The sequence below is a fragment of the Macrobrachium rosenbergii genome, chromosome 5 (genome assembly GCF_040412425.1).
Source record: "Macrobrachium rosenbergii isolate ZJJX-2024 chromosome 5, ASM4041242v1, whole genome shotgun sequence".
Classification (NCBI taxonomy): domain Eukaryota; kingdom Metazoa; phylum Arthropoda; class Malacostraca; order Decapoda; family Palaemonidae; genus Macrobrachium; species Macrobrachium rosenbergii.
Genome location: NC_089745.1, coordinates 11,444,880 through 11,459,737, shown reverse-complemented (window position 1 = coordinate 11,459,737; position 14,858 = coordinate 11,444,880). Strand labels below are relative to the sequence as shown.

The 14,858-nt window shown below is 36.5% G+C and overlaps 1 protein-coding gene across 9 annotated transcripts in view; it reads left to right on the top strand.

Moving 5' to 3' along the window:
* Positions 1 to 583: 583 nt before the first annotated feature.
* LOC136838509 (arginine-glutamic acid dipeptide repeats protein-like) overlaps positions 584 to 14,858 on the top strand; it is a 67,050-nt gene continuing 52,775 nt past the window's right edge. For 2 of the 9 annotated variants that reach the window (XM_067103578.1, XM_067103575.1), the window contains exons 1-6: positions 584 to 713; positions 11,601 to 11,684; positions 12,318 to 12,534; positions 12,952 to 13,069; positions 14,372 to 14,442; positions 14,682 to 14,787. In XM_067103578.1, the coding sequence (XP_066959679.1) occupies positions 12,340 to 12,534; positions 12,952 to 13,069; positions 14,372 to 14,442; positions 14,682 to 14,787 (490 nt within the window). In that variant the 5' untranslated portion in view covers positions 584 to 713; positions 11,601 to 11,684; positions 12,318 to 12,339. Of the gene's footprint in view, positions 1,051 to 4,220; positions 4,556 to 11,600; positions 11,685 to 12,317; positions 12,535 to 12,951; positions 13,070 to 14,371; positions 14,461 to 14,681; positions 14,788 to 14,858 lie in introns of those variants that run through there. The other 7 variants (XM_067103577.1, XM_067103571.1, XM_067103579.1 and 4 more) reach the window with 6 other exon arrangements.

Here is a 14,858-nt window from a genome sequence, read left to right as displayed (position 1 = left end):
TCCTTCATAATTGTTACTTCTCAAAGGCTAAAGTGAGAGTTAAGGTAAACGAAAGAATTACTATTGATTGGGGCTGCACGCAAAACTCTCTTTGTGGTTGTGAGGGTTGGAGTTTACGGGTGGGGAGGGGAATGGGGGACGAGCGACGGGCAATAATGACCCTTAGTGACGTCGCACCATTCAGCCTGCCTTTAAAAATGTTCGGGCTAGTCTTGAGAGAGAGAAGCCATGAACACGCTTCAGGTATTCGGAATATCATGTGAATAATATGGCCTTTTAACGAACGATTATGTTTCAGTGTGTGAAACTGTGTTTATTTTCCCCGAATCGACCTTCTTTTAGTCAATATCACTCGTCCAGCATATGAATTAGAGGATTAAATAGAATGTTACGGGCCATTAAATTCCCAAAGATGCTCGGCGAATTTCGTGTAGCGTGGGCCTGCCAGACGTACACAATACTCCAGCAACTTTACTTGCAAATGGACAAAATTGTTAAGTAATGCCGGTCAATTGCCATGCCGTTACTTATAATAGCAGCTCTCCTTCTTAAAATAATGAGAGCGTTAGTATAGAAGATATAAAACTTTTTCCCCTTAGTTTCGGCAACGCCTTGGGTGTAATAGCTTGGTGTGTCGTTGTCTGTGTGGTGCCTTGTGTTGAAATTATCAACTAATCAAGACGTATTTTTAGATAATTATATAGGTTTACGAGGTAAGAATCGATGCTCTCATAAAGGAATTGAAGTGTATGACCTCAAGTGATGAGAAAAATTCCACGCTGTAGCCGATGGAAGTGACCGGGAAAAAAGAAAGAAAAAAAAAAGTGTGGTTTTGTCATGTTTGTGGCATCGTTCGTTGACTGCGGCCGCTTTTTGGACGATTGTTAATAAGCTAATAATTAATTGTGCAGTCAGTGATACAATGGTCCCGGTTGCTGCGACTTTCCCTTGCACCCTGGATGAGTAAGAGTGGGCTGAAATTTGGGAGTGGGCCCAAGAAAGCTCGGAGAAAACCTATTCAGCGTTTGGTCCCGAGGGGGACCTTGCAAGGTGTCAGAAATCTTCCATTAGCCTGTTATCGTTTTCCCCCCTGAACCAGATCCCCTTGTGCGTGCTGTGGTTAATTAATTGATTATTATATTAACCTCATTTTTGCTGCTTGTGTATGTAATGATAGTAGGCCTACTCTGGCTGAACAATGTCCCCAATTCCATCACGAAGTTTTGAGGCCCTGGAATGGTAATACAGTAGCCTAATCAGGTCTATGTAAAGGTTAGCTTAGGATTGTCGTGGGTAGCCTTAGGATACCACAAGACCCCAAGTTGGTTAGCCAACTTTATCATATTTGGTAGTGTATAGGCCTACCCCGTTGAAAATTGATATTTGTCCCATACACTTTATCGCAAGCCAAAGCTTCGAGAGAATCTGCATTTCTGGAATAGGCTAATTTAGGGCAGTATGCAGATTAGGGAGACAGGGGTAGGTGGGTAATTTTAACCTACTACGTCCAAAGGGGTAGCCTAAGCCAGTGCATGTGCTCGATTTTGTTACTGGGGGAGGGTCCTTGGGGACTACTCAATTTTGTTACTGGGGGAAGGTCCTTGGGGGCTTTGCTCCCCCCAGCCAGGTCAGGGCACGCCGTCCTAAGTCAGGTTAGGAGGCGAGTTTTCTTTAGGTCAAGGCACAGTGCTTTAGGAAAGGTTAGGCTAAGATTATTATGGTTAGGATGTCTGAAATTTAGCCCTTCCAGTCTGATTCCAGTATTCAGTGTTACTTTTGGGGTTCAGGGGAGGCGAACCCCTCCTCCTCAGTTAGGCCATGGCACCCTAAGTCAGGATAGGAAGGTAACGTCTGGTTAGGTCAGGACAAGGTTTTATAGGAAAGATCAATTGGCCAGTTTTCACAGTTGGATTTCTCATGCCTACCCCTGTCTCCCTACTCTGCATCTACTCCTTAATTTATTTCCTAGCATTTTCCTAATAGCCTTATATAGTGTATATATCATTATCTATCAAAATCCAGTGTAAGGTATGCACTGCACTATTCATATGCAGTCATATCCAAGCATTAGCTTAACGTCCCGGTGTTAGGTTAAGCTTTTTTATAAATATTTGTAATAATGTACAGTAGTTTATCAGGTAAATAATAATTTTTTGGCTAAACAGTAAAGAAAAGGGTGTATATAATACAATACAGATGAGATAATCGGAGACAATTACAGAGATAATGAGAAATTTGCCATCTTTTGTCTTTATTTTTACTTGAATCCCCGAGGGGCTGTACTAAACATGACGTCTTGCAGAGCTTCTACCATATTTAGTACCAGTCACTCCGGGATTAGCATGAAAATATAAATGAAAGATGGCAAAGTTCTCATTATCTCTGTAATTTTCTCAGATTATTTCACCTGTACCACATTGTACACCCTTTTCTCTATTTAGCAAAAGATGATTTTAATAAAGGATATCGCCAAGCGTCCTTCTCCTTTACACTTACTGGGTATTGCAATGTAGAGCAAACTTACAAAATTATCTCAGATTATCCTAAGTTTTAGCCGATTCAGATACTGAAGAGAGGCTAGATTAAAATTTTGAAAATAGGATTAGTCAGTCCAGTCCTTTTCAGGAAGAATAGTATGTAGGCTGCATTAGGCAAAGTTTGTTACAAAACCAGCAAGAGAATAGCCTATGGAGCTAAACTCGGACCTGAGCCAGTTCCATTTATGAGTCTAGTTTTGTATTGTTAGCATAGCTAGTCATGGCTTAGACTTATAAGTTCACTCACAGTCTTTCATCCTTCCATAGCTAGGCTAGAACCTGTAATATCAGAAAGTGAAGTCAAGCACATGGCAAAAAGCGGCTACCCTATAAAGCCACCTTTTTAGTGCCAACCTTTTAAATCAACCTTTTAAATTGCCTTGTCAGTTTGCCGTACGGTACATCCAGTGTTTTGCTTTGATTTTTCCTATGATTTGCAACTGGGAATGGCCTACGATAGAATCTTGGATTTCTTGGAATTCAGTAACTGGGTATTTTGGAAAACTAAGAATGAATAAGTTTCTAAATTGTGAAAGTTTTGTTTTTAGGAGATCAGAAGTTATGCTCAGTATATAAGTTTTGGACATGTTATACGTAAATTCTCAGTGGAAAATCTTTTGATTCACATTTTGTAAAAAGTTGATGCCTCTTTAATGGGGTTATGTTTAAATTACAAATTATCATGTTATTCCATATCACTACACGTTTAGCCCTTTATGAGATATCCATGAGCCAAATTGTTGTCATATGTGTGTGCACTTTATCTTCATCCTCATTGTTGTTCATACTATAGATTATCCGTCCATGTGTAGACTTTCAATGGGTTCTTCCCTCTCATTTGTCATGTGCAATTTCACCTTGAATTCCCATCTTGTGTAGGCCTTTATCAATCCCATTTTCACCTGTTTACTAGGTCTTCCTGTAGGTCTTGTATTTTGACCTTGTCTCCCACAGTAGGTTACTTGTGTGACCAGCAGTTCCAAATTCCCTTTCATCACACATTCAAGCCATCTCAAATCAGTTTTCTAACTGCTGGATTCCAGCTTTTTCCATTCCCAATTGACAACTCTGCAGCAATTAATGTTAACTTTCTAAAGTCACACCTTTTCGGAATCACTGTTTTTTTGTGTGCGTCATGCTCGTCGTTGCTGTGTTAGAATACTAGAGCTAGTATTCATCTGAATATCTTTCCATACTGTCATATTTGCAGTGAATGGTGAGGTGCTGCAAAGGAATGTTGTTTCAACCTTGCTGCTTACCCTTCTCATAAATTTTAAATGAAAAATTAGTCAAAAATGGAAGAGGTTTAAGAGTGTAGTAGTGAAGAAATTTGACAGACTTAGATTTGCAGATGATGCTGTCATAATCAGCAAAACACCTCAAGATATGCAGTAAATGCTTAATTGAAAGCATATAGTATATATATATATATCTGGGGAGTTGAGAAAATCTAAGTACAGTATAGAAGAGTATGCACAAAGGGATGAAATAACACTAGATAGAGAAAGGATTAGTCGGATTGAATCTCAGATATTGAAGAATTGCATACAGAGGCCAGATTATATATAAGGCTAGTATGATCTGTGTTCTGTTCAGACATTAATCATGTTATGACAGCAATACCTTATTTAGAAGATTTTGTAAGACACTGATACCACATCTAAGAGATTTTGTCATTTTAAGAAGGATGTTACAAGTCAAATGGCAGAATATCATGAGAAATGATACCATAAGGCAAGTTACCAGTTCCTTGTGTAGATGAGAATGATGAAAACGAGATACTGTACTGTAGGCCCTTTGGATACCCTGGAAAATAGTATGTGGTGGTGTCAGCTGGACTTTAGTGGGTGACAGAAGGATCAAACAACTCAGACCTATTTGGATTGAAGCAGGACGGGAAATTTGTGGAAGATGATGCATCACACGGTATTTTTGGCGATGGTCTGATCAGTTTCTCTTTTAAGATACTGTAGTGTCATTCCAAGATGCTTCAGTTTCATCTGAAGGGTTATCATGTTGTATTACTCATAGTTTTGTTTATTTCTAATCCTCAGTCTTTGGCAATGAAGACTAGTGCTATAATTGTCATCTTTGCCTCTTCCATCAAATGAGCAAATTTAAGCCCATTGTCCACCAAAATTATAGCCACAGTTCTGCTTAGTATGTTCCTAAAACTGTTCGTATTCAGCTCCAGATAGTTTGTGATACTTAATGTAATGAGGCGGAATATTACAGTAATGTTGACTCACACTTGTACCTTATACAACCTGTAATTTTGATATTTGATGCTGGTATTTTGTTGACTTGGAGTTTCATTGTTAAGGTAAGCGTTGGCAATAAAGTTTATAATATTTTTCATAGCCTTTTACAAGTTTTATTAATTATTTTTGTTTACTATTGAATGTTTCGTGAGTTAGCAGCCAGGACAGTGGTAGATTTTTTGCATGACCTCTGTAACACAGCTTCTGGACCAAGAGCATATGATCTACAATATGTCTGCTGTTGTGAATCCTGATTGGATTGCCATCAGTTGTGATCCTTTTAGGTGTGGTTGTAGTGTATCCATCTTTATCACCATTAGGATCTCATGAGAGACATTCAGAGGAGTTGTACTGGTAAACCTGAATGTGCTCACCTTGGCGTTTTTCGGATCTGCTGTTAATATTTTTGATATGTATTTATGATCATCTTGAACTCTTTTCAGTGCATTTGGATAGCAGCCTGTTTCTTTACTCTTTATTGCTCCTCTGTATATTTCTACTCTTCAGGGCCTGCCATTTTCTTAGTTTCATTTTGTAACTTGTGCTATTTTTGTCTTTCATATTCTATATATTTTTATGTTGAACACCTTTAGGTGTTCCCCAGCATCATTGTTTTGTGTGATATCTGTTTCTTATGTTTCTATGTTCCATGTACTGATTGTCTTTTCTTTTCATTTGCCCACATATTTGTGTGCTTTTGTAGCAATTTTTTTGTTTTGTTTTACTATTTTTCAGAAAGTTCATCGATCTTGTCCTCTCACATATTTTCATTTGTCATTACAGTGTACTGTATAGGTCTGGCCAAGTGTCATCTGTCTGTCAATCTCTACTCCCCAACCCTTGAATGAAAAACCACCAAATTATAAACTTTCATTAGCACCTAGAAATATATAATGAAAGATCAATTTTATCAGAAATGATATGTAGTGAAGGGTATGGAACTGTCTATTTCTGAAGTAAAGTAAAACCTACTAAATAGTATTTCATTATATTTCATTTTGTGCAATGCCCTAATCTTAAATGTTTCTTATATTTCTTGAGTTAAACCAGCTTTTGTCATCGTGTATTAGCACTTTGTTTCAAGTTTTATTTGGTTAAGGATCCCTATTGTGTTTGGATTATTTTTTCTCTACCCTCAGTTTTATATTCAAATGTTGCAATCATTTTTCGAATATACTGTAGCACCATCGTATTTATTTTTTCTAATTTTTGTTTGTTGTAAATTAGAAAATGAACTAATTTTATTATAGGGCTGTACACGTAACTTTTTGCGTAGTATGCTGATGGAATACTTTTTTATACCTGTAACCAGTAGTCAAGGAGATAGCTGGGTATAGGTTGCTGCCGTTTTCTGTGCCGTTCTCTCAGTACTGTACACATTTCACAGTCCAGTGTGCCTTCCTTGGTGACAGAAATAGTCCTCAAAGGCCTGGTCTTTTACTATAAAATGCTTCTGTTCCTCTTCCCATATACCTTTTGTATATATAGTAGTACATTGCTTGTAAGGTCACAGAATAGAGTAAATTGTACTGTACTCTGTATATTTTATTTAAATGTGTTTGGGCTTACTCAGATTTATTCAGTTGGTTTTATGGATATACAGTAATTTGCACTGTACCTTTCTTGCAGTGAATTTTCCACTGATAGTATTGTAGGTGCTGTACATACAGGGCACATACCATCCACTAAGATGTAGGCTAAGTGGCTTGTGTTGTATTTCCTGGAATTTATGGCACATTATCAAAGGACATTGTGTTAGAGTTGTCATAGGATTAGGCTATATGCATTGTTTTTAAATATGGCCTTAAACTGGTTTTCTTGCATATTCGATTTTAACAAATGGCATTAGTATCAGTGATCTTAGCTGCCACCAGAGAACCTTGAATTAGGTCTTTTTTCATCTTCATTTCTCATGAAGCATGTCTATAAAATAAGATGAAGTGTTTTGAACTGTTAATGTTGGAGCAATCTCTTTATTACTGTTCTACATCTTAATTGTTGGATTACTACGGGAATGTGTATTTTCATGCACTGAGAGTAGAGGGATTTTTGGGAAGTTGTTAGTGAATTCTTTTTCAGCTGCTTGTATAGCTTATATTTTTAAAGTGCGTTGAAGTCTCTGTTAGAATTTCAAAGTACAGTAAAGAAGTTTGAGGAAAATTGTTATCAGAGGTATAGTATTAGAAATTCTCTTTGGTACTCATCTAAAAATGTCTCCAGGTGTGAATACATCTTGATAACCGTGGGTTTTTTGTTGGACAAAAAATATATAACAAGGATTATTTTGACTGTTGGTGGTAAGTAAAAGACCTCTCAATTTTTTGTAATATACAGTAAATCCAATAGCATTGTCTGTTGGATTTACTGTATATGATAAAAAATTGAGAGGTCTTTTACTTACCACAGCTGATGCTAGAGGAGCATCAGCTGTTATTATATAGCTTATATGATCAAGTCCAAGAGAGGGAGATAAGGATTTCACAGTACCTCCATGTATATTTGGATGGGGAATTGCATTATTCTGTTAGAAATATAATGCTGTAGCCTAATTGACAACTTCAATTTTGCAGTCTGTTGATGGAAAATGCCATTACCTTAATCCTGATAAGTTTGTCCCTAGTCAGTTTGTCATTTTTGTTGATTTGCATTACTGTGTGCTTTATTACGTGAAGTACTGGAAGGTGTTTGCATGCATTTTTTACTCTTGTTTGTACAATATTAAATTTCTGCCAAAAAATGTCTAGAAAGCACCAAAAGATGTCCGCATTATGGTCCCATCTGAAGCTACTATACGTAGGTTTTTTTAGGGAGGCAACAGTGCAAACATTGCCTTGTATTATGTATAGGCCTAACTAACTTAAAAACTTTCGGGGAGAAAATTTTCATTATTTGCCCCCCATTGCTGTACACTAAAAACCAATGGTAGTATGGTAGTACCTGTAATTCCTAATGAGAAAAAAGTCCATATGCCCACCAAATAATTCAGGAAACTGAAATGTTGTGATATACTGTACATGAAATTACATGTAGAGTGAATAAACTAGAGCAGACATGGACAAAAAATTTATACCTCATTCATTACATTCCCACTTGTCAGATAGTAAAGTGTTCACATTGATTTTCCTTTTTTAAAAATAAAGCGAAAAGAAATGGCAGTGATTTTGTCATGTGTTTAGATAGTGACATTATATTTCACGAGATACAGAATTTTGTAGAAAATATTTTCTTTAATTTACTAGTATAATCATTTAGTAGCATTCTGAAGTTCATGGGGTGGATATCTGCATATAGAAAAGGAAATTTAAGATATCCCAGGCGTATTTTAAGTACACCTGACAATTTTTTTTTTTTTTTTTTTTTTTTTTTTTTTTTTTTTTTTTTTTTGCAAAAGCACTCCATGACATATTATCCATAGCCTGTGTCCAGACTTAGACCAGACAGGAACTCAAAATGAAAGACAAAACATGGAAAATAACTCACTCCACATCTAAATCCTTAGAAGGAGAACATTGGTCTGAAGGGCAAAATCTTAGCTTAATATAACTACTATGAATACCCTATACTTGAACGCTCAAAATATCGCAAAGCCAAAAGTAATTCATTAAAACAAGATTATCTTTTGTATCCATACTGACGATTAAAACTTCTGGTCATAGTTTTATAGGAATTTGGTTTGGGCCATATAAGGAGTGAAAGCTTCATTGGTCTGAAGGGCAAAATCTTAGTATGTCTTAGTTTCATTAAAGATTGAAAAGGATGGTTAAAAGCTAAAGCCCCAACCTGTAACTACTATGAATACCATTTATATGCTTGAATCTTGGAAGCAATTGCTCAAAACCCATCTTATGATAGAGAATGCTGTACAAAGGCCAAACAGTAATTCAATTTGGGTAACCAACTCAATTTCAAACAAGCTACCCTTCAAAATATCTGTACACTACTTCATTGCTGTTCTGGGCTGTAAGAACATAGCTGATGACGATTAAAACGTTCTGGTCAAGGAATTCAGTTCAGGATGCAAATAAGAAAACTTATAAGGCCCAGGCATTAAGAGTTTAATGTTAGGGTTCTTGAGATTTGGGCTATTACAACATCCTTAGTCATTAGGAGGATCATGGAGATGAAAGCTTCACTAAATTTGTCCTGTGGGGTCTCTCAGGGCTTTCTCGTATGAAAATAAGAACCATTACCTTTTATGTAGGAGTATGTCTTAGTGCAAGCTAGAAACAGTTGTTAAAGATTGGTAAAAGGATGGTTAATTGGTGGTAAGCAAGTAAGTGTGGGAAGTCCTCTCTAACCTGCTGTCTGTTTTTTCTTTGGCCTTTGGTGGACTTTGGTGTGTGTGTATATGCTATGCTTGACTTGGAGTTGTAATTTTCTCTCTGTACATTTTTTGTCAGGCTCATTCATGCTTGATGATCTTGGAAGCAATTGCTTCTCCTTCATTGAACCCATCTTAATGATAGAGAATGCTGTACTTTAGGTTGTAGTGTGGAGGCAAGACAGTCTTTCCAACAACTGTCGTTGGTGCTGCATACTTGTGGTGACTTGGATCTGGGTAACCAACTCAACACAGATTGAAACAATTTATTCCGTGTTAAGATTCCATCAGAGAGGACAACTTCATGCAGACTTTTGGTGTATTTGAAGGATATTTTTGATGCCCATCCATCAGTCGTCCAGGAAGCAAAAGGTAATGTCTGCCAGTTCAAAGCCCCATGCTTCAGACTGGCAACAGCTCCTAAGGTGTTGATGTTCACTTTGGTGTCAGCCTTGGCCCACTTGCACAGGGTATGTCTTCAGTATGTCTTCTGTGTTATCCTGACAACTGGCTGGTTCCAGTATCCTCATAGGTGCACATGAATAGAGACTGTCTCCTTGAGATAAACTGGGAGAAGTTGGATCTTGTGTCCAAGCAGTAGGAAATTACTGGGCATGCTGATAGACAGGTAGCAGTCTCGGAGTACAGGCAGTCCCCAGGTAATGGTCATCCGGTTTTACGGTGCTTGTCTGGCGACAGAAATCGGTAATTTTCGGCGCCGAAAATCTCTGATTTCCACTTATCAGCTCCAATACATACCTAACAGAGGCGCCGATAACCAAAAACATTGCTTTTTGCGGCAATAAGCCCCGAAAATCACCAATTTTCTATTATCGGCGATTTTCGGTTATCATCACACCCTCAGAATGGAGCCCCGCCTATAACCAGGGACTGCCTGTATTGTGTTTTGGTAAGCTTGTTCCTTTAAGGCACCTGCAGCATTGCTTACTTCAGTGGCAACTGGAGCAACATTAGTTGGCCTTGAGGGACCCTTTCTCTGACCTTGTGGTTTTGAGCCAAGAGTGATGGAGGAGGGCTGTTGAAACTGGTTCATCCAGTGCTTTCAGTACAAAATTTCAGTCATCTTTTTTTTAATAGTACATTTTCTAACCTCCAAAAAGTGTCCCAAGTAGTGTGATTTGGAAACCGTGAGATCTTTAAATATTTCGAGCTTAGAAGTTAATAATAGCATCCCTTGACCTTGCTTGGTGGCAGAATGATGGAAACCTCCTAGTGCTTCTGTTCTCAGAGCATCAAGGAATGGGTGGGGCACACATCTAGGGGGAACTCTGCTTCAGGTGTGTGGACAGAGAATGACCTTTATCTGCAATGACATATGTCAACAAGAGATGTAGGATGGCATCCCTTCACATCCGGCAGGTGGTAATACATATGCACATGTAGGTTATTTGCCGTGCCACCGAGCTCTCAGTCAGGGAAATTTGACTAGAAGGAATGTTTTGCTTAACCCTCAGGTCTAGTTAGTCAGCACAGATTGGTCCCTATGTTCTCATTTGGGGTAAGACTGTTCAAGCTTTGGGAAACTCAGGTGATCAGTCTGTTAACCACACAGCTAAATATGAACTCCAGGTGTTCTCCTCTTCTGTTCTGGACACGTTGACTGCCCTAAAGGATGCCTTCCAGCAGCCCTTGGGACAGTCTGGACATCTTTGGCTTTTTTTTCCTGTCAGTTAGATTATTGAGTTATTTACCTGAATTTATGTTACTATAGTTCTCAAATAACTGTTATAGCTTCTCATTGGCCCATGCCTTGAGCCAGGGTCTAGCTGAAAAATATGGACATCTCTTCCGCAGTAGAGTTGTCCATGCTCACTATACTGTATATTTTGTGGAAATGTATACGAGGAAAAGTATTCCAATGAAAAGCTTTATTTGAATAGTTTTTATTGAAATTGTGATAGTGGGAAAATTAGTTTGACATTTTCTGCTGCAACTTTACTCTGTTAACATCCAGGAATTGTTGATGTCAGTGTGATGATAGTAAAGGCAACCAGATCATAGTGTGTTGTACAAATGTGCTAAATGATGTCTGAGAATTTAATCACATGATCAGGAAGAATGCTGAATGATTTAAAAACTTGAAGAAAAAATTACAGCCTAGAGAATCTTTGATATCCCACAAAAATGTAGCCTTTACACTACTAGTATCCCCCTCTCTCTCTCTCTCTCTCTCTCTCTCTCAAGATGGTTGGTTGAGAATGATACGTGATTTTGTATATTTGAATATTGTACTTTGTCACTGTTGCCTCTTGGCTAATATATATGTCTAGTAATTTATAATCTATCTTATTCAAGAGTATCAATTACTATTGTAAGAGCTGTTAAGTAAGGTTAACTTCAATTTTCACCCATTTGACCATCCTAAGTGAAAATTGATTTTTTAAGGGCTTAATGTTAAAGTTTGAATAAGAAACTGTTTTAGACTTTTTACCACAACAAACCTTATCTTATCTTCCACAGATTTGGTAATTGGTAAGAAGAATGACATACTCACCTGGCTGCAGAATAGGTTACATTGTATTAACTACTGCCAACTAGCTCTAGGTAATTATATAATTTTATTAATTCTGGTTTAGAAAGTTGTTGGACAATAATAAGGTACTGTACAGAAAATGCCCGTTATCATGGAGTAAAAATTATAAATAAAATAACTGCATTACAGTTTTTATTTAAACCTAATTAAACATGTCCTATGGGTAAAATGGTTAAAGGAATCAGTGTATACAATTTTAATTACAGACCTTGCATGTCTACATAGGTTTGTCACCGTGGTTGCTCAAGATGGATGGCTGTTAAAACAGCCATTACTAGAGACATTTGAGAAAATAGACAATTCTAAGTAGACTTTTGTACCTTCTTTGGTAATACATACTGCCTTCAGCATCCCATGACCTTGGTTGCATTAGTTTTACATTGTTAAAGGTACCACTCTTTTGAGTATATTACTCTGCTGTACAGTACTCAAGTTTGCCTTGTAGCAAACATTGTCCTTTGTCTAGAGGTAGCTGTCTTAGCATATATAGTTATAATATATAATATATATATATATATTATATATAATATATATATATATATATATATATTATATATTTTATATTTATTTGTATATTATATATACATATACATATACATTTTTTTTTTTTTACCGAATGTTAATAAAATACATCTTTGTTGCAGATGAATAACTTATAATGTTAGGATGACAACCACTGAACGAACCAAGGTGGTTGAACAGGGAGAAAATGGAGGGGGGTGTGGAAGCACAGACAACCCACCCCCCTCATCTGCATCGTCATCAAACTCAAACTCTAATGCTTCCACCCCTTCGATACCCCCTAGTGGGGTTATGGTACCAGGGGGACCAAAAGGTCCGGATGGAACAGTCATTGAGGAGGTAAGATGGGAAAGACAATGCTTATTGAAATAGTTCAGACATTTTTAATTAATATTTCGTATTGATTAAGTATTATTCTTGGAAAGCATTTATTTTCCATTTTATTGTGTCTCCTCTTCTTTCATTACATGTTACTAAGATTTGTTTGTCTTCAGTATGTTTATCATTAGGGTTATATAATTTTTTTGTAACTATCTTGAGTCCTGAATGCAGTTCAGAAGATTTTATTTCATTTTATATAACAGTTCTTAAAGTCCAAGCCATAATTTTTACTGAAGACAAAATTTGTCATTGTCAATACATTCTAGTATCATACATGGAGACAGCATCAGTAATGTCATTGTACCAGTTTTATGGAAATATGTTATCTAATAAGTATTGACAGTTTCATAATCTTTGGAATTGTTTGTATGTTAGGTTATGACTGCTGTAGTTGGCAAGAAACAGCCAGTAAGAGGTCAAGCTTTCCGAGCTCCCAATGGAGAATATACGTCCTATCTTTGTACAGATGATACTACTCTATATAGACCAGGAGGTAAGTTAACTCATGTTTTTGGGTGAAGCGCTGCTAATAACTCTTCCAAAGATTTTGAAGTATGTATATTCATCTAAGTTTGTAGTTTATAATCTTAAGTAGTTTATGTTACAGTGTTTATGTTTTATGTGACTTTGAGTATTATAGCAAAGGTTTAATCTGTCACTGTTTTGAGTGTTGAATGTGAATTTTAAGGTAAATTTATTTTCATAATATACAGGAATGAGAAAATAATTATTTGGAGGGTATGAATAATAGATATTCATTCTCAAATCCGAATTCGCCTTCCTTCAGGATATGGTAAAACAAAATACACTTGTACTAGAAGGGCAGATTTGCAGTACATATACTGGATTTATTCCTGCCTTCTTTGGTTTCCTGGTAAAACATCCTTTTCCCTTTTACTTATATTTTCTGATAGGTTTTTACTGTAGATCATAAATTTGAAGCATGATCATTTTTGTGAGGTCACCATGCCTGTTTTTTTTTAAAGTTATGGCAATCCTGTTTATTGTCAAAGTTCTTTAATTTGCCTCTCTTCGAAGGAAAAGTTTGTTTTTACCAAAGGAAAGTACTGTAGTTCATTGACTTCAGTTACATGTTAAGTATTTCATTTCTCTTTCTACCTTTTCGTTATGTGGCTGAGGTATAGGCGATACGGGATTTTCATCTTCTTTATTTCCCATTGTAAAAACATGCAGTTTTGTCACGGTGATATCAAGGCTCTTGGTTCAGTACCACTGTTATATACCTTAACTTGAGGACTTGAAATGCATTTCACTCGTTCAAATTTATTTTGTTACCGGAACTTCAGAGTGGTGGCTTACACTGTTAATACTTTGGAGTCCTTCATTTTTGTTATTTGTCCTACCATGCATAACAGTCTGTTGTTGCAAAATTCACATGTATTTTGCACTATTATTATTATTATTATTATTATTATTATTATTAGATTATTATTATTATTTTCTCTAAAGCTCTCTCTCTCTCTCTCTCTCTCTCTCTCTCTCTCTCTCTCTCTCTCTCTCTTTTTTTTCTCTCTCAGTAATACAGTAATATACAGTACATGTAAGATAAAGTTAAAGTTAGACTTCTTAGTAGAATAGACCAAAGGGATTCAAGGAGAAGTAAAATAGGGACGTAATGCAGCTGGGGATAGAAAAGATGTTGCAAAGAGCTTATTTTGTACTTTCTGGCAGTGTGCTGGAAGAGCCAAGTTGGTGGTACTCCCATACAGGGAACATTTTAATGATTAAAAATTTGTATAATTTTCACTTTTATCTGTATTTCTTTATTCCACAGATTCTGTATACATTGAAAGTCAGCGGGCTGACCAACCATTTTTCATCTGCTCAATTCAAGAATTTCGTAGGGTAAATGACCTGAGACTGGTATTACATTTAACATTAGTTTGTATTGACATGAGAAAAATTGTTAAATATCTTGACAGTTTTTGTAATTATGTACAGTATATGCTGTTTAAAAGTGCAGTTTTATAGGTTTATCCATGCGAATACTGTATGAACGGCATTTGCTTTAACTGAAATTTTTATTAGTATTGAATGAATTATCAATCATATGTGAATAACCATTTGATAATTATTCTGCACAGAGTAAGAGGGACACACTAATGGTCAACATAAAATGGTTTTATAGACCATCCGAAGTGCCTGAAACTGTGTACCAGCGTCTTGTTCAGGATCGCAATACTGAAAATAGTGAGTATTGCAAAGTTATTAATCATTTTTATCAAAAAAGAACAGTTACTGAATTTCATTGTTATGAATGT